The sequence below is a fragment of the Aspergillus multicolor genome (assembly GCF_047715735.1).
Source record: "Aspergillus multicolor strain CBS 133.54 unplaced genomic scaffold BDW74scaffold_3, whole genome shotgun sequence".
NCBI lineage: Eukaryota > Fungi > Ascomycota > Eurotiomycetes > Eurotiales > Aspergillaceae > Aspergillus > Aspergillus multicolor.
Window position 1 is genome coordinate 1,520,661 of NW_027395954.1, and position 17,028 is coordinate 1,537,688.

A 17,028-nucleotide genomic window follows, 5' to 3' on the forward strand; every position below is an offset into this window, starting at 1 on the left:
CTAGGTCCCATACAACGAAAACTAGCAATATTGAATAGATGCAAGATCTAAGCTGAGTTGAGAACGAGTCAAAATGCCTTACGAGACAGCCACTTCCAGAAGCGTATTACCAGTCCATTACACGAGAACGCAAATTAACGTACAGTGTACAGCGTCAAACAGAAGACAATTATAGCTAAAAGGTGCTGGACTAGGAAACAGAGCCGGATCAGAGGGGAATGTATGGTACTAGATTGCAAAGGAAATGAAGAAGAAAAATTAGACTTAAGCTAAAGCCGCCAGCTAGAAAAGAGAAGTACGTAAATCAAGTCATGAATCTGAAACATGTAGAAAGTCAAGCGCCGTATACACCGAGTTTTGTAGAGGGCAGAGAGGCTAAACCAAGGGGAGGGAGTAAGATAAAAGGAGAAAGAAGAGAAGCAATAATAAGATCAATCACCCATGATCTCATCTTCATCTGGCTCGGGGGCTGCGACCTCGTTTTCTTCGTCTTCGTTATCCTTGTCGATGTCGATGTTATCTTCCTCCATCTCTTCGTCACTGGCTTGCTGCTCCTCCTCGTCAGACTCTTCATCAATCCTTTCAGTAGACTTGGCCTGTGCAGGGCCCTTGCTGAGTGATGGGCCAGCTGGAGGTTCATCTGCATTTTGCGCAGCAGATTGCTTCCCTTTTGACGGAGCAGGACGTGAAGCCGGGCGTTTGGCGGGCCGGTCCTCGAGGTAAACCAAAACCTCGCGGTAGTTCGGGCCGAGCTGGGTCTTATGCTTTAGGAGTCTCTTCTTTAACTGCCCAGTCGAGTCGATGATGCGTCCGATGATCGCGAGGACGAGCTTTGCGGTTATTTCGCATAGTCGTTGCTCTGCGACAATTTTTGTTCGCAGCCGCTCATCGCGGAGCGCCTGATCATCATCTTCATCATCCTCCTCAGGTTCCCTTTCCAGCTCCGAGTCGGAGGCTGGAGCATCGTCCTCGGCGGGTTCAAAGGGAACGCGTGACCTCTTTGCATGTGTTCTCAGAGCAATTCCGTGTATCTTTGTTATCAGTGCCTGGACATCGTCGTCAAACTCATGTACTAAGCTTTGGGTCTGGAAGATGGTATCTTCATCATTGCCAGCCCCGGGGCCGATGTTTCGCAATGTACCGAACAGAGTCTGGAGATCCAGAAGGGTGGTAGTAGCGGCGAAGCGCACTTCGTCCAACCCGGACCGCTGATTCATGATATCAACGAGAGCCTCCACGAACAATTCTCGGCTCTTCGTCAGAGCTTCGAAGTAAGAAGTCGTAAATTTTGCCTTTCCAGATTGTAAGGATCCTCGTAGGGTTTGTACTTTCCACATGAAGTAGAACAAGAGAGTCCTGATACTGTTGATTACCATCTCAGTCTCTGCTCTCGCTCCGTCCTCGTCTTCATCGGACACTCTCGGTGTTTCTACCCTTGGGCCTCGTTGCACCAGCTGCAATATTGTATTAAACGGGGCTTCTGAGTCCTTTTTACCCCGGCCCTTCGACCGGCTGGAGGGAGGTAGCTCTAGGATCTGTGTGCAATCCGTTACACTAGAAAGATTAGAGATCCTGGTTACAGTGTTGTTGAGCTCACTCAGGACCGAGGGCGGTAATGGGCCATTACTCGCCACTTCCTTCTGCTGAGAGAGCCTGCCAAGTGTATCGATCATGTCATCCCAAAGTTCTTGAATTTTGCCCTCCAATGCTTCGCGCATATCATCTGAGCTCTTTGCATGGAGGAAAGCAACGCTAGCTTCAGAAAGGACATCTTGATCGGAATGGGTCAGGAACTGCTTGTTAATGTCGTTCAGTAAGGACGTGTAGGCCGTTGCGTCTTTTTGAAGATCTTGAATCTTATCAAGGTCCACAAAGTGCTCCAACCGGAGAACCGCAGCAGCGGCTTCAGGTGTAGAACCGAATTTGTTCAGAAGTTGCGGGATGATCTGAGCAAGGCCATGAGCAATTTCCTCCTGTAGCTCCGGGATTCTGTCGGTCAGTGCCTTGATCTTTCGGCCACGCTTATCAATGTCGGATTTTGCAACATCGAGGATTCGGAGTTTAACAGCGCAACATAGCACCTCAAGTAAGATCACTTCCTGGCCTTCCTGCATCTTGTACAGCTTTCTGACTGTCCCATTGGTGTCCTCATCACTGGGTTCATCAACGATCTGAGAATGATCAAACAGAAGGTAGCCGGCCAGAGATTGCCAACTTGTCAGCTCAGCAAAGTGCGGGTAGATGGCTTCGGTGGCAAGCACAAATCGTGAATCCACCGAGATGCCTGAAAGGGCATCCCGGGACTTGATGTTAAGTTCAGGGGTAGATTCGTCTTCCGGGGTATCATATGCCTGAATGATGTCTGCAAGGCATTTGAACTTGATCCATGAACGTTTCGGTGACTCAAAATCATCTTCGTCCTCATCATCGCCAAATACTTCATTTACCTCATCCGCAACCTCTTCTACCGATGAGTCAAAAACATCCTGGACATTTGCGACAAAGAAGGGGCCCGCCGCCTTGCGCACGCGCGCCTCGGAGTCGAAGATGAGTTTGCCGATAGTGTCGACATCAGCAGGCTCGATCAGTCCGGCATCTCGAATCAAATCGAGCAACTCAATGGCCATGGTACGCATCCTGACGTCCGAGTCATGAGTGGCTATCTCCATAAATCGAAGGCGGAAACGCTCAGTGAAGGAGCGCACACCAGCAATGTTGTCTTTATTTGAGTAAATACTCAAAAGCTGCTGTAGTGCAACGGAACGTGTATGGACATCGCTGTCGGATATAATCCAACCACAATACCGAAGGAACTGGCCCTCGAAAAAGTATTCCCTGTAACTGCGCATCCACCTCCCCAGCGCTGCTATGCTCTCTGCGCGAATTTTCGGGTCCACGTCCCGGTAGCGGTTGACGAAGATGATGTTCACTCCATCCTTAAGAAGGTCGTCTATAAGTTCAAGCTTAGCTTCGCCGTCTTGCATAGATGATTTGATCGCGTCAGCCCGGCCTTTATTGATTGTTTTCTTCTTTCTTTCGTTTTCTAACTGCTTGCGGGAAGTTGAAACCGAAGTCACCACCTCGCGCGCAATGTCGCAGAGGGCACTCATGTTTGATAGAGCGACAACGGTCGCGGTGTGTCGGAAAGGTCTACAGTTAGAAGAAGAGAGCGATGACAGCCAAGACTGGAGATTTTCGTAGAGGACTTTGTCATCGTAGAGAATCGAAGAATGGTGCAAGGTCTGCATCAGGGCCACAAAAAAGTTTTCCAGAACGGGTTGGAATGACCTGTATTTTCGAGATTTTGAGATCAGAGGATAATCGGATATTCCCCCAGCAACATATTCGTCCTGGACATCCGTGACGCGCTGCGAAATATGGTCAACATCTTCAATATCCTCTGTTGAGACCTGGATGTCGGTTCCGCAGGACCTAAGCACCAAATTGACCAAATCGCGCATCGCAGTGGTCTGTGCCTCCTGATACCGTGTGAGCCATTCCGCAGCGACAGTTTCCGCGTTACGTCCTTTGCCGAAGACCTCCGCTAAGGAGCCATAGGTGTTAGCTCGAAGACAGACAGCTCAAATAGAAGACGAGGGAAGCGCAAACTATACCGTAAAGACCACTCTCGCCAGCAGCCAAGCTCGGTCGCACTTGCGGTCTTTTCGGCCGCGGAACAGGCTTTTTACCGTTCGTAGCGGGTCGCAGAGGTAGTTGGTTTATCCCATTCCCAGTGACTTTGGGCTTCTTCGCGCTGCGAGGGCCCTGGGACTTGGGCTTGCTTTTCGTCCCTGCAGATGTTTTCTTGGAAGATGCTCTGCGTGCAACGCGCCTCTGTTCTCGCAGTTCCTCTTCATCAGGCTCATCGTCCTCCTCTACATCCTCGCTTTCTGGCTCCGACGCGTCTTGAATCTCATTTTCGTTTTCGTCGCCGGTAGCTGTTCGTTTCCGTTTGGCGCCGCCTGCGGTCGCACCATTGGCATCGCTATAGGTCTGTGAGAATAATTCGGGTTTGCGCGTCGCCCGACCGGATTTTCTTCTGTCTCCTGACGGCGTGGCGGTGTCCTGGGTCAATGCAGGTTGGGGCGAGGAAAAGCGTAACTCGGGCTCCATGTTTCTCGCGGAGTTGGATATGATTCAATATAGCGACAGTTATATGTTCCGACTGTTTATGTCACGCACATTGGCGAATGAATAGCGAAGGGTGTGCTTGAGCGCGGGGTTGTTGCGGGCTAAACGGAACGCGACGATATGGTGTTGCTTCGCGCGCGATGTCCTCCACCTGTTGATGGGGCGAGAAAATTGACGAGACCGGCTGAAGGTACTGACACTCAATGGAATAAGTTTCCGCTGCGCCAGTCGGGATGAGACTTGACGAGGGGGGAGTAAGGGAGAGGTGGAGGACGCGGAGTTGGCTTGAGACTTGCGAGCAACTGGACGGGGACAGGACGCGCTTTGGTGCCTGATGCTGCCTGAGCCCTGAGGCAGCACTATGCTGCGTCACAATTAGTAATGCCGGATTATGTACATCACATGATGCACTAACCCTAGCCCTTGGCGGATAGGCGCTGTCTGCGGGGAAGAGGAGAAGGCCGTGCTGATGCCGTAATGGAAACGCATCGTGCTCCATCACCGACGCCCTTGAAAGCTGTGTGACGGTCCATATTGGGGTGCCAAGGCCATCAATTATATCTACCTTGCTTGCACGCTGTCATAGAAACTCCGCTGGAGCGCATCTACACAGCACTGAGCTTACACGGTTGGACCAGAGCTATTCTTGGGTCCAGACATCCGCAGATATCCCCGGCCCCGGTCAAGCAGAAGGACTCACGAGTCCAAGACCAAGAGACCGTTTCTTGCTGGACCACATTGACGATCGCCGTCATTGCCTATAAGAAGTCTCGTCATGCCGTTAAAGTCGAAGCTGCTGAGTATAGAATCCTTCTCTCCGCCAACCCCGCGCCTCCTCAGTCCTCCCTAAGACGTCCGCCAGTCAAGCAACGAAAATGCCAGTCAGATCGCCCTTCGAGTCCTCAATCGCGAAGTCCGGACAAGGCAAAGTCGTGCTCTCGCTACTTTCCCCGGCGAATCCGTCTCTCAGCACTCTGACATACAAATACCCCCTCAAACTTCTCACACGCACGCCGGGCTTCGTGCCGCAATCTGCATCACCTTCCGCCTCTCAACCCGTCCATCTATACCTCCTCACATACGGCGGTGGGCTCCTGCCAGGCGATCAAATCGATGTCTCGATAACGCTGGAGCCGCGCACGAGGCTCGTCGTCACAACCCCTCAGGGCAGCACAAAGATCTTCAAAACGGAAACATCGCCAGGGCGCACGTTATCAGACCAAAGCCGTCAGACACTAGACGTGCGCATCGGTCAAGAAGCAGCGCTATGCTATCTGCCTGATCCCTCGGCACCGTTCAAAGACAGCCGCTACGAGCAGATCCAAACCTTTACCGTTGATCAAGCAGCGAAAGGCTCCTCTCGGAGTAGTCTCTGCGTGCTAGACTGGGTAACGCAAGGTCGCTCCTCGCGCGGCGAAAACTGGCACTTCCATCTCTGGAAGGGGAAGAACGAAATATGGCTGCTTGATGAACCCACATCCACCGAAAACAATGAGAAGAAAGAGAAGAAGAAGCTTCTCCTCCGCGACTCATTAATCCTCGACGCTGAAACCTCCGCCAGTCCTCAGGCCGGAGACCATCCACCCAGATCTCTCATTCGTGAACGTACAAGTCCTCACGGCGTGATCGGCACCTTAATACTATATGGCCCTGTCTTCGAAAAACTCTCATCCTTCTTCGTTGAGAAGTTCACCTCGCTCCCACGTATTGGCGCGCGGAACTGGTCATCTTCTGCTCCGGCCGCCGCGGAGGCTCCGCAGAATCACGACTCCCAAGTGACGTTTACTGCGGCGCGTGTTCGGGCGGGTTGTGTTCTTGTTAAGTTCGGTGCGGCGGATTTTGAGACGGCGAAGGATTGGCTGGGCGGGATCTTGAGGGGGGAGGGGAGCATATCCAGGGAGTTTGGTGAGGAGGCGTTACTCTGCCTATGATGAATTTAAGGAAGCGTGTTTATAGAGCGCGCTCTAAATACCTGCGCCAGAGCATTTTCGTTGTCATTTGTCACGATGATACCCAAAATCATATGTTTTGCATCTGACTGTATTTCAAACTATAGAAATCTAAGTTCTAGTAAAGTATGCTTCAAAAGGCCTGAAAGTGAGCGTGGGAGATAGTGGTGCCGTTACAAGTAGGCCTCCTCGGCATCGAATTCATGCAAGCAACAACTTCGCAACGCTGGGGGTATATTCAAACATAAGAAAATCATAAACTCTATGGCCTATACCATATAGGCATGTCAGAATCGACGTATCGTAAGCCCTTACGGTTCTCACGACTATGTCCTGGTATAGATCAAAGCCGAGTTTCGTAACCAAACGCCTTGCTGCGGGACAAATGCTTTCTTCCAATCCTGACCACAGATTCCTCGGTGTTGCCGCCAAGAATTGGGTTCAATGCCACCAGTCAGAGAAGCTAGGCGCCCAGTCCTTCTGTGTCGCACTCACAAGGTCGTCCACATTGAGCATATCAGCGCCTTCACGGGCTAGAACCCGCCAAACATGATTTCGCAGGCTCCTTGGCCAGTCAGGCGTTCCCCAGTATCGGACCTTGAGACCTTGTCTGTGGGCTGCCCTGATCTGTGACCTGATTGTCTGTATTTGGCGGTCCGTAAGGTGGAGCATCCATGGGACGCCCACGGCTTTCTTGAAGGAGACCGAGGCATAATAGCTGTTGGTCGAGTCAAAAGTATCTGGTCTAATATCCCCGTCGGAGATTCCGGACATGCCCTGGCCGGCATTGCCAGATCGCCCTTCCAGCCGTGTGTTGGCATCAATCCGGTCGACATTGTCTATTAACCGATTAAGTGGTGCATCAAAGAAGATGTCGCGGTAGGTAGTGCTCGCAGCGATACGATTGAAGGGGGCATTTCCTGTACCGACCACAGTGATGGGTCCGTTGATAATGTCGCTGCCATTGTAGTAGGTTAGGTAGCCACTCTCACGGAGCGGCGTCAACTGGGTGTACACATGGTCCCAAGCCTCCTCCCCATCAGTCTTGAAATCGATGAGAAGAACTAATGTTTGTGATGGGTCGGTATCGAAGACCCCATTCCGGGGTTGGTCAATGTCAGGATGCAAGTGGGTAATGGGGTTCTGTTTGCCCAAGATCTTCATCAAAGGATCAATGTACATCTTTCGTAACGTACGGCCAGAAGTAAGAGCCGAGCGAGTATGGCCGACAAAGAGTTCGTCATCGAAAAGCCACACATCGGCCTCGACACCGGTACATCCAGCTTCGAGAGCGGAATATAGAGGTATGCGGCGCCAATAGTCATTATGCGAATGACATGAAACAGGGACTATATCCCGCGAAATGTCAGTGGGCCAGCGAGTGATGTCCGCAGGATCAGCATCTGGAGGTTGTCGCCAATGACCCGTTACTCGATCAATCTCATCAGGGAAGAACGAGATAACAATGCCGCAAGCGAGAGAAATAAACTGGAAAATGCCCCTAGGGGATTTGTTAATTCCGTTGACGCGGAAACTACCTAGCCGGCCACTTACAACATGACGAGAAAGGCCACCACACTATATAGAAGGCAGCAGGATCGGCCCGGCGTTCGGAGCCATCGGGTATGAAGCTTGGAATATCTGGCGTGAAGTGGGATTAAAGGACGAGAGGCATCAGATGTCTCGACCTTGGCCGAGGAAGAAGCAAATAACGGCGAGACTACCACCGCCAACCCGCGGGCCCATAGCGAGCCCTGGCCCTGTTTCTGTCTTCCCCGTTGCCGAGCTTCTTCCGAGTCGGAGTCGTAGCTGGATTTCGACACCTCACGACAGCCAACAATGCCTGCTTTATCGACGAAGCCTTTTCTATGAGTGTTCCCTTCGTTGTCGTGATAGATACCAGGCGGCGCAGGAAGCAGAGGGGTAAAGTATTGTTGAGAATAACGAGGGGAGGACGAAGACGACATGACTAAGAATGAGGATTGGCGCAATATCTAGTAGCCATACGGAAGTACTCAACCATCTTTTCGAGCCGAACAGCGAACAAGGGAGTATTTATCCTGCCTCCCACCACACCCGGTCCCTTCTTTCCCTCTTCAACGAACCCTTAGTCCCGTGGTAGCACATCTTCAGGCTCAGGGTCCGACGCATGCGCGCTGGGGGCACCAAAGGATTCGTCGCCCGCGCAGAGCACTTGGCGGGAGCATCGGTGATCCAGACGCTGGAGAGGATCCAAACGGCCATGTGCCGCATCGCCATCTCCTATTGGTCATTTCAAACACCTCTTTGACCCAAATATAACCCCTCTACACAACCCTTGCAAGCATTCTGCCTTCCATGGACCGCATTGTTGATCGATCACCATCGGTAATAGCTTCAAATGCCTAACTTTGGGGCTCAGCGGCGAAAGAACCTCACACAAAGCCTCCCGGATTCCTCATTCAGGTAGCAGGATTACCGTCCTTCTGACTCGCTGGTTACCACATGGGCTTCCCCTGCAACTCAGAGGCTTATTAGGGATAAGAAAATCGTTTCCGATTTTTGGTTGCCTTCCGATTGATTCATTCGCTGGCTGACACCCTTGTGATACAGGGGAGCCGACCTATCTTCAAATATAGATGACGCGGCCTGTCTTCCTATGCACCTCCAGCATTACAAGCCTCCGGGATGTCAAGGCAGCTCTTTCAGTATGCGTGGTCAAACTCTGTCTCCTGTTTCATCTTAGGACTGGAGCATCTCCCTTCACCTACGGTCGCGACTCTAAGCTTCGCTGCGCCGATGTCGTATTGCTGAGCCTTCAAAGGCCGCGACTCTCGAGCATACACGGATGCGAACTTATCAGACAGTGATGATTGCGCATTTTCGGCACCTCTGTTTTGCTAGATGCCTTGTCCATGTTCATGATACTCAACTGTTTGTTGAGGTTACATCCATTGGTGCAGAAGTTGCGAAAGTCATCGCAAGACCTTGGCTTTTTCTCAACCCCATGGGCAATTGGTGCCACTGGACGAAGAAGAACACGCTTCCAAAGAATTTGCGGTGTATGATCTGCAGGCAGGAGATATCTAGCAGCCTATCGCCCAATATGAAGCCAAGGGCTACCAAAATTAGGCCAAATTGGTCTCAGAATACGTACGATGCTGTTCCCAGGATACTGCCAGGAAACATGATTTGCTAGCTATTCCGTTCTGCCTGGTTGAATACGAGCCCAAGCCAATCATTGACACATGGCGGTTGTAAGGGAAGTGAGAGTATTTGAAAGGACCGACGTTCGCTAACCACGGCTCTCTTGAATTGGCCCGACACTTGTACTAGGAGCTTAAACTAGGTGCGCTTGAGCTGGGTCAAGCCATTGCTTCGACCAGGGACTACGCGGACAGTCCACGCCACCAAAGCTTATTACGCGGCAGTCGCCAGGCAGAAGTGCTTGTAACGAGGGATTTTGCGAAGCCTGCGAGTTCTATCTATATCCCCGAAGACAGTGTTGCGCAACTTGTAGCTTTCTCAATCTTCCACTGTGCTGTCACTTCCGAAATGGAGGCGTTACCCCCACTACAACCGCTTATTGAGAATGTCTCGCGGATCTAACCTCAGTAGCGCTTAATCAACCTACATCGGTCTATACATAGGAGGCTATAAAAGACGATGGGGCATGAATTTTAAGACAGACTAGGCATCTATAGATGTATAAAGCGGCAGAATGAACAACAGCAAAAGCGGTAAGCTAGATAAGATAGTCTAACGATAAGATAAGGCTTTTATCGTAATCCGCAAAAAATTATAACATTCCGGACAAGAACAATTGCCAGGAACAGCACCGAATAAAAGCCAAGATGCCTCACAAACACAAGCGCAGGCAAAATGACGAAAGGTAGCTACACCGAATTTTCAGCGGCTTATTCCCAATTTCTAACACAAACTTCAACAGCACCTACGACCTCCCACCAACCCTAATCGCTAAATCCCTCCCGGTCCGAGACCCCTCAAAGCCCAGCGGAAAGGACAAATTCAACGGCAAACAAAAGTCCAAGCGAACTGGAAACCCGAACGCGAAGCCGAAATCTCAACCGCACGCAAACGATGGCAAGGCGCCCACGCCCAAACCAAACCAGAAAGCAATTGCCGCGACGTCAAGGCGCAAATCTGCTTTGGAGGATGATACGCCACGCGCGTTCCGGCAGCTGATGCAGTTCCAGGAGAAGAGGCAAGCGGCGCAGAGCAAGAAGCGGAGACGAGATGGCGATGGTAGCGATAGCGATAGTGACAGTGGAAGCGAGAGCGATGCGCCCGCTGTCCCGCGCAAGAACAAGAATAAGAACAAGAAGCAGTTAGCTACGACATCTACAGAGGCGAGCGAGTTAGAAAAGAAGACTGTCGCGCCGAAGATCCTGCCCGGCGAGAGGCTCGCTGATTTCGCGGCGCGCGTGGACCGCGAGATGCCGCTCTCGGATATGAAGCGCTCGGACAAACCGACATCCAACGACCTACCTAAAATTCGCGAACAGCGCACAACGAAGCACGAAAAGCACTTAAAGCGACTGCAATCGCAGTGGCGTGAGGACGATGCCAGGATCAAGGAGCGCGAGGCGGCGGAGCGGGAGGAACGGCAGGAAGAGATGGAGGAGCAGCTGCAGTTGTGGAAGGACTGGGAAGTTGAGGCTGGCAAGAAGAAGAAGAATCCCAACCATTCGGGTGGTGCGAAGAAGCGGAAGGGAGGCGAGGACGATGACGGGCCGGATCCGTGGGCGAAGCTGAAGAAGAAGAGGGCCGCCGTGAATCCGTTTGAGGTTGCGCAGGAGCCGCCGCAGTTGAAGAAGCCGAGGGAGATTTTCAAGGTGCGTGGTGGGGCAAAGGTGGATGTTGCGAATGTGCCTGCTGCTGTGGGAAGTCTGAGGAGGCGAGAGGAGCTTGCGAATGAGCGGAGGAATATTGTTGAGGAGTATAGACGGTTAATGGCGGAGAAGAGAGGGGCTTGAAATAGATACCCAGTGTTGATTGTTAGTCCTACACAATAGTTGTTGGTAGAAGAATTGTGCAATGACTTTTGCCTTCAATATCTATAAGGAAAAGAAGTCCAGGCTATGGATGCTTTTATATACAGTACATTAAACCAACCCAAGCAAAACACCGTGATCATGAAAAAGAAGCTTTACGCCCCGCCGGAAGTTACTCCTGTTGCAGAGACTTGACGTACTCTGCAGCCTTGGCCTTGGTCTCCTCAACCGCCTTCTCATCACCCTTCTTCTCCTCGTACTCAAGCCACTTCTTGAAGAAAAAGCGAGCCTTCTTAGGCTTGAGCTTCTTATCCTCATCAATAACTAAACCGGCACCCTTCTTCACGTCCTTGATGCCAAGGACCCGCTCAAACAGCCGGCGCACTTGCTCAGAGTCACCGTTCTTGATTTCTAGGTCCAGAAGGACGTTCCAGAGATCAATGCGCTTGGGGAAGGAAGAGAGAAGGCCCTCGAAGACGGTGCGGCCACGTTCGACGTCACCGTTGGGAGAGCGGAACTCGATCTGGGCAAATTTGGATGTGGTTTCAATGTGCGTATTCTTGGGAAGGGACTGGAGGGCGCGAGAAAGCAGACCACGACCACGGTCGGGGGCGGCCATGGTGTCGTAGAGGAATGTGGCGTAGTTGATGAAGAATTTGGGCGAGTTGGGGAAGACCTTCTTCTTGAGGGCTTGCTTGAAGAGCTCGTCGGCTTTCTGTAATTGCTGTTAGTGCTTGCTTGAGATTGAGTGTGGAGCGCGCAAGCGTTTCTTACCTCGTTCTTGCCGGACTGGATGTAGATGCTCGTCAACCGTTCGTAGATCTCCTGGGTATCGTTATACTGGCAAGCACGCTTGAAGACTTCCTCCAGAGTATCATCGTCGCCGTATGTGTTTTCCAAGTTGAGCATAGCAACCCAAATGTTCAGCTTTTCCGTGTCTTGGCCAATGGTAATGGTGCGGAGGGCACGTTCTGCGATCTCCCTGGCCTTGTCGACTTCTCCTAACTCTAGCTGGAATGCCATGTATTTCAGCCAAAGAAGCGATGAGTCAGGCTCACCCAGCAGAAGTCGTTCGAAGTCGGCGATCGTTTGCGGCCCGTTAGCATCAAGCTCTCCTGTCCGGTCGACTTGGATTTCAGGCTTTCGGTGCTTCTTCTTCTTCTGTGGTCCCTTGTCTTCATCATCAGAATCGGAATGCATGACCTCGTCTTCATCCTGTGCATCACCATTCCAGTCGAAACCGGTCGCACCGAGACCGCCCTGTCGAGGTTTAATCGTGGTTTCTTCTTCATCCTCGTCGTCCTCTTCCTCATCCTCGCTTTCCTCTTCACTTCCGCTCTCGTCCTCAAGGTCGACACCACCCATTGAGACATCGCTGTCGTTTTCCTCGCCGCTACCGTCAAATCCTTCAATCTCAACACCGCCAAGACCATCAAGGCTGACTCCTTCAGATTCATCATCCTCATCACCGCTCTCATCCTCATCCTCATCCTCATCTTCATCTTCATCTTCGAAATAGGAAGCCTTGAGTCCCAAGGAGATCTTTCCTTGTTCACGATCAACCTTGAGAACCTTGGCCTTGACAGCATCACCTTCGTCGTACAAAGTTCTGGCATCCTCCACGCGGTTATCCGCCATCTCGGTACGATGGCAGAGACCACTGACATTGGAAGAGCCATCGATAACGATGAACGCACCAAATTGCTCAACTTTACGGACTTTGCCGGTGACAATTTGACCGAGTTTGAGGTCATGCAGCGTGATGGGAGCCTTGTAGTCTGGATCAAGAACCGATTCTTTCAAACTCATCTGAAGCTTCTTGTGCTCTGGATCAACAACGGTCACTCGTCCCTTAACCAGCTGGCCAACCTGGAAAGAGTCTTTCCACTCTTTAAGATAAGAGTCCGAGAGGTCGGAGATTCGAACGAACGCGACAACATTTTGACCAACAGTAACGAAAAGACCACCGTCAGAAACTTGTCGCACGAAACCGCGAACGATATCGTTGACCTTCACTTGCTCCATGGAGGTGATTTCGGAATCTTGGACGAAAAGAGAAGAGCTCAGTACCTTCGATGGTCGTAAGGAAAGATGGATCTTCCGGTTGGCTTTGTCAACACCGATGATACATGAGCGAACTACTTCATTTTTATGGTAAGCATTCGGATCAGCCTTCGAGAAATCATCCGCCATGTTGATCAGGTCAACAGCGCCGACGAGTGTGTTGTTGAGCTGCATAATAATCTGCTTGTCCGTGACTCTCGTCACTCTGGTAGGCAGGACCATACCAACAGACAAGTCATCAAAGGTGAGGCTTTCGGACCGTTCCGTAGCCGAGAGATCGATATGGCCCTTTTCGGCATCGACCCCGGCGACATGGAACTTCAGTGCACATCCAATGGGGTACTGCTTCTGAATATCGGCGAGGAGAGATAGATCGTCCAATGCATCAATGAATCGCAGTCTTCCGCGAACATTGGGTGATAGACTGACCCAGAAGAAATCGTTGCCAACATTGTTGATGAAGCCAAACGATGAGGACCCAGCTTGCACTTGCTCAATGGTTAGCGGAGTGGCGTTGTCTGACTTGACAAACTTAGGCTTTATGGAAAGCTCATAAACATTGAACTTTCCGCTGCGGTGACTGATGGGGAGGAATGTGTAACTGCGAGCATCATGCAGACCCAGGACCTTGGCTGTCACGACCTGACCAGGGCGGAAATGAGTCAGAGGATGTTTCTTATCTTTGATATCTTCCCAGCTGTCAAACACCTCGGAGATATCAATACGACCCTGGACATTGTCGGCGAGCTTGACATTGATCTGGGTTCCCTTGACTGAGTTGATCTTGCACTTTACAACACGGCCAACAGCGATGTCAGACTTGGCGTTCAGAGTTTCATCCACGGGATTTGCGAGGGATTCATCACCAGCGGCGGTAGACTCCTTCGTAGATTTCTTGACTTCCTTCTTGGGTCCAGCGTGTGTCGCTTCCGAAGGGTCCATACTTAGAATGAATCGACGGAAGTCCGCATCAAGAGAGTGCACAATAGCAGAGACTACCTGGAAGTTAACCTTACCAAAGTCAGACTTATTCGCATCGTCAGATCCAACAAGGCGCTTGGGCACGAGACCAGTAAGTCCACCGAGGAACTGCACGAACAAGCCGGTGGGTGTGATGTTCTTGATGAAACCCGTCACTTCAGCGCCCTCTTGAAGATCCTCGAATGCGCTGGGCATTTTGGTCTCCTTGACAGCCTTCTTAAGGCTCGCTCGGCTGGTGACATGGATGAGGCGATGAGCACGATGGATGTCGAGGACAACAAGTTCGTTGAGCTTCTGACCAACACGAATCTTGGAAAGAGTCGAGGAGCGCTTAGAGGCAGATCCATCGGCTACATGACCTACGCTCAGTCGAGCCACGAGGCCGCCGAGATCGTCTAACTTCAAAAGGACATACTCGTCAGACTTCTCAAAGACGGTACCGGTAACGGACTGCCCAGGACGAATAGTCTCGAAAGCCGTCCTGTAACTTTCAGCGAGAGAAGACTGATCTCTGCAGGACACGGAAAGTTTGGAACTAGCCGCATCGACGTTCAGAGCATGCACATTGACGACTTGACCAAGCTTGAAGTGTTGAGAGGGATCCTTGATGTAAGCTTCACTCATCTCCGAGACGGACAACCAGCCACGGACATTGCCGTAGAACTGAACCACAGCACCGTTGTTAAGGAGGTTGATGATTGTTCCAGGAGACTGGGATCCTGGAAGAATGTCCCTGTAATCTTTCCAGACGGCAGCCTCGCTGTTCAACAAACTCTTCTTTAGGGTCAGACGAACCTCACGCTTTTCAAGGTTGACCGAAAGAACCCTAGCTGTGATAGACGCACCCTCTCGGAACTTCTTTTCGGGAAATTGTAGCCGGGTGTCTGCGAAGTGCACCGATGGGATGAATCCTGTGATGCCATCGGTCAAGGAAACGATTAAACCGGTAACACCTGATTCTCCAATCAGAACCTTGTTGATGGTTACCTTGACCACTGCACCAAGAGTGACATCTTCTAAGCGAAGGAAGGGCTGATCGATAACTTTCCGCTCGAAAGAAAGAGAGTAGAGGTTGTCGATGGCGCTGTAGCCGACAACTCTTGCTTCATGGGTGGAACCGATCTTGAAAGGTCCGTGGTCAGCAGTTATGGTTTCCACTTGTCCATCTGCGAGTCTTGATACATGGACGAAACCCATATGCTTTGTGGACCCAATTTTAACGTAAACACCAAGGCCAGGATCGACGTTCACAACTGTAGCCTCAGGAATCACAGCTGAAATGGCAGGCGCATCTTCGGATGAATTTGGGCCATGACCCTCTGTTGTGAACTTCTGAACGTGCTCGAGCAAGGAAAACCCGATCTTGTATGGTTCTGAGCCAGGGAACGTGCATGAGATTCGTGCCTTGATCTTAGCACCATTGTTGTACTTCTTCGTCAAGTCCGTCTTCCCTGTAGCGCCACCGGAGTGCACCAAGTCAACGGTGGTGTCCAGCATACCCATTATTTTTCCAATCATTCCGCTGGATGATACATCCGTCAGAAGGATCTCTGCTGCAGAACCTGGTGCGAAAGAGTTGATGGTAGGCGCCACGCTAAGATAATGCGACTTCTTGATCGACCCAGAAGACTGGAGGTTGGCGGACAGCTTGATCACATTGCCGCTGGCGTTTTGACCTGTAACCATGCACAGAAAGACAGATCCTTCCTTGATCGTGGAATGGTCGGTCCTAGTGTCGATTTCTTTGGAGGACATGAATCCTTTGACATCGGAGCCTTCGATACCAAGGTCCATGACCAGACCGTGGTCTTCCACACTAAGAACAGATGCTTGAACAGCAGTATTGTTCACTAAGTCCGTTCTCTGAAGGCCGGTGTTCGCCGACCGTGGATCAATTGAAAGCTCAATGCGCTTCTTGCTCTTCGCGCTGGCATCGGCCGCCTTGTTTCCGACGGATACGACATAGGTTCGTAGGAATTGGCCGAGATAGAAGTAGTCGTTGAGCTCGAAATCCTCCTCGTCTGAATCATCGTCGTCCTCCAACATCTTCTCAATCTTGCTCTCAAGAGTCTTCGAAACGGCCGTTAGAGGGACGTAGCCCGTCAGATTGTTCGGCAATGAAATTCCGATGTTATGGGTGCTTATACTCGAGACTTGTCCTAGGATCAGGGTACCCGGTGCCAGACGCTGATTCGATTAGCACGCAGCAGCATTTTGCGACGAGAAAAAAGCTTACCTTGAAGCTCAAACCCTCAATTTTGACGCCCTTCTTCTTCTCACGCTTCTTCTGCTTCGCATCTTTCTTGTCTTTTCCTTTCTGCTTCTGCGATTTCTTGACGGTGATTGCCGCATCCTCCTCTGCGTTCTCCATATCCGTATCGTCGTCGAAGGGTTCATCGTCGTCTTTGGCAGGCCTCTTGGTACCGCTCTTTTGCTCGAAGAGAACATCCTTCGTCGCTTTGATGTGAATCTGTTTGCGTTCAAGCGGCGTCAAGACACTGCCACCACCACGAGGGAAAGAAGGCTCATCGTCTCGCAGCACCGTGAGCTCAGAGGCTTTCGGCGCAGAGCCCGCGGACGAGCTCTTACCGTCCTTCTTCTGCTCCTCGGTTTCCACGCGCACACGTTTTTGGGGGTTGCGGGCTGATGCCTCCTCGGCAGCATTGCCCTTGCGCTTAATGGGAGCCATATTGTGAATTGAATGAAAGCGTATAAGCTCTCACCCTATGTTCTAGAGTAAGGCCTTTGCGGGAAAAAATTAAAATTTTGGTAGACCTGCCGGCGGCACAAAAGTACCGCCTTCCCAATCTGACCAGCACTCCCACTTTAAGTGGAAGCATGACCGCCTTCCTGCCCCGGCTGCCTCGCGTCAGCCACAGCACGTCCACGTCGCGAGTCAAGGAACGAGT

General features: G+C 51.4%; 5 protein-coding genes across 5 annotated transcripts; 2 read left to right on the plus strand and 3 right to left on the minus strand.

The window, feature by feature from the left end:
* Nucleotides 1-431: 431 nt before the first annotated feature.
* Nucleotides 432-4,113, minus strand: BDW74DRAFT_174487 (cohesin subunit IRR1; the record flags this gene model as incomplete). The annotated part of the gene is made up of 2 exons (XM_073728047.1): nt 432-3,544; nt 3,615-4,113. 2 exons carry the CDS (start codon nt 4,111-4,113, stop codon nt 432-434), a joined length of 3,612 nt encoding a protein of 1,203 aa, XP_073588007.1.
* Nucleotides 4,114-4,632: 519 nt separating this feature from the next.
* BDW74DRAFT_79629 (urease accessory protein UreD) lies at nt 4,633-6,291 on the plus strand. The gene has a single exon (XM_073733754.1). It carries the CDS (start codon nt 5,007-5,009, stop codon nt 6,060-6,062), a length of 1,056 nt encoding a protein of 351 aa, XP_073588008.1. The 5' UTR covers nt 4,633-5,006; the 3' UTR covers nt 6,063-6,291.
* A 230-nt stretch (nt 6,292-6,521) lies between these two features.
* Nucleotides 6,522-8,047, minus strand: BDW74DRAFT_174489 (uncharacterized protein; the record flags this gene model as incomplete). Its single annotated transcript, XM_073728048.1, has 2 exons — nt 6,522-7,581; nt 7,635-8,047. The coding sequence occupies 2 exons, from the start codon at nt 8,045-8,047 to the stop codon at nt 6,522-6,524; spliced, it is 1,473 nt and encodes a 490-aa protein (XP_073588009.1).
* Nucleotides 8,048-9,876: 1,829 nt separating this feature from the next.
* BDW74DRAFT_146315 (uncharacterized protein) lies at nt 9,877-11,075 on the plus strand. Its single transcript, XM_073723322.1, has 2 exons — nt 9,877-9,951; nt 10,009-11,075. The coding sequence occupies exons 1-2, from the start codon at nt 9,914-9,916 to the stop codon at nt 11,054-11,056; spliced, it is 1,086 nt and encodes a 361-aa protein (XP_073588010.1). The 5' UTR covers nt 9,877-9,913; the 3' UTR covers nt 11,057-11,075.
* Nucleotides 11,076-11,151: 76 nt separating this feature from the next.
* On the minus strand, nt 11,152-16,835 carry BDW74DRAFT_79639 (putative rRNA biogenesis protein RRP5). The gene is made up of 3 exons (XM_073733755.1): nt 16,356-16,835; nt 11,849-16,306; nt 11,152-11,789 (listed from the first exon to the last, which is right to left on the minus strand). The coding sequence occupies exons 1-3, from the start codon at nt 16,806-16,808 to the stop codon at nt 11,247-11,249; spliced, it is 5,454 nt and encodes a 1,817-aa protein (XP_073588011.1). The 5' UTR covers nt 16,809-16,835; the 3' UTR covers nt 11,152-11,246.
* Nucleotides 16,836-17,028: the final 193 nt, after the last annotated feature.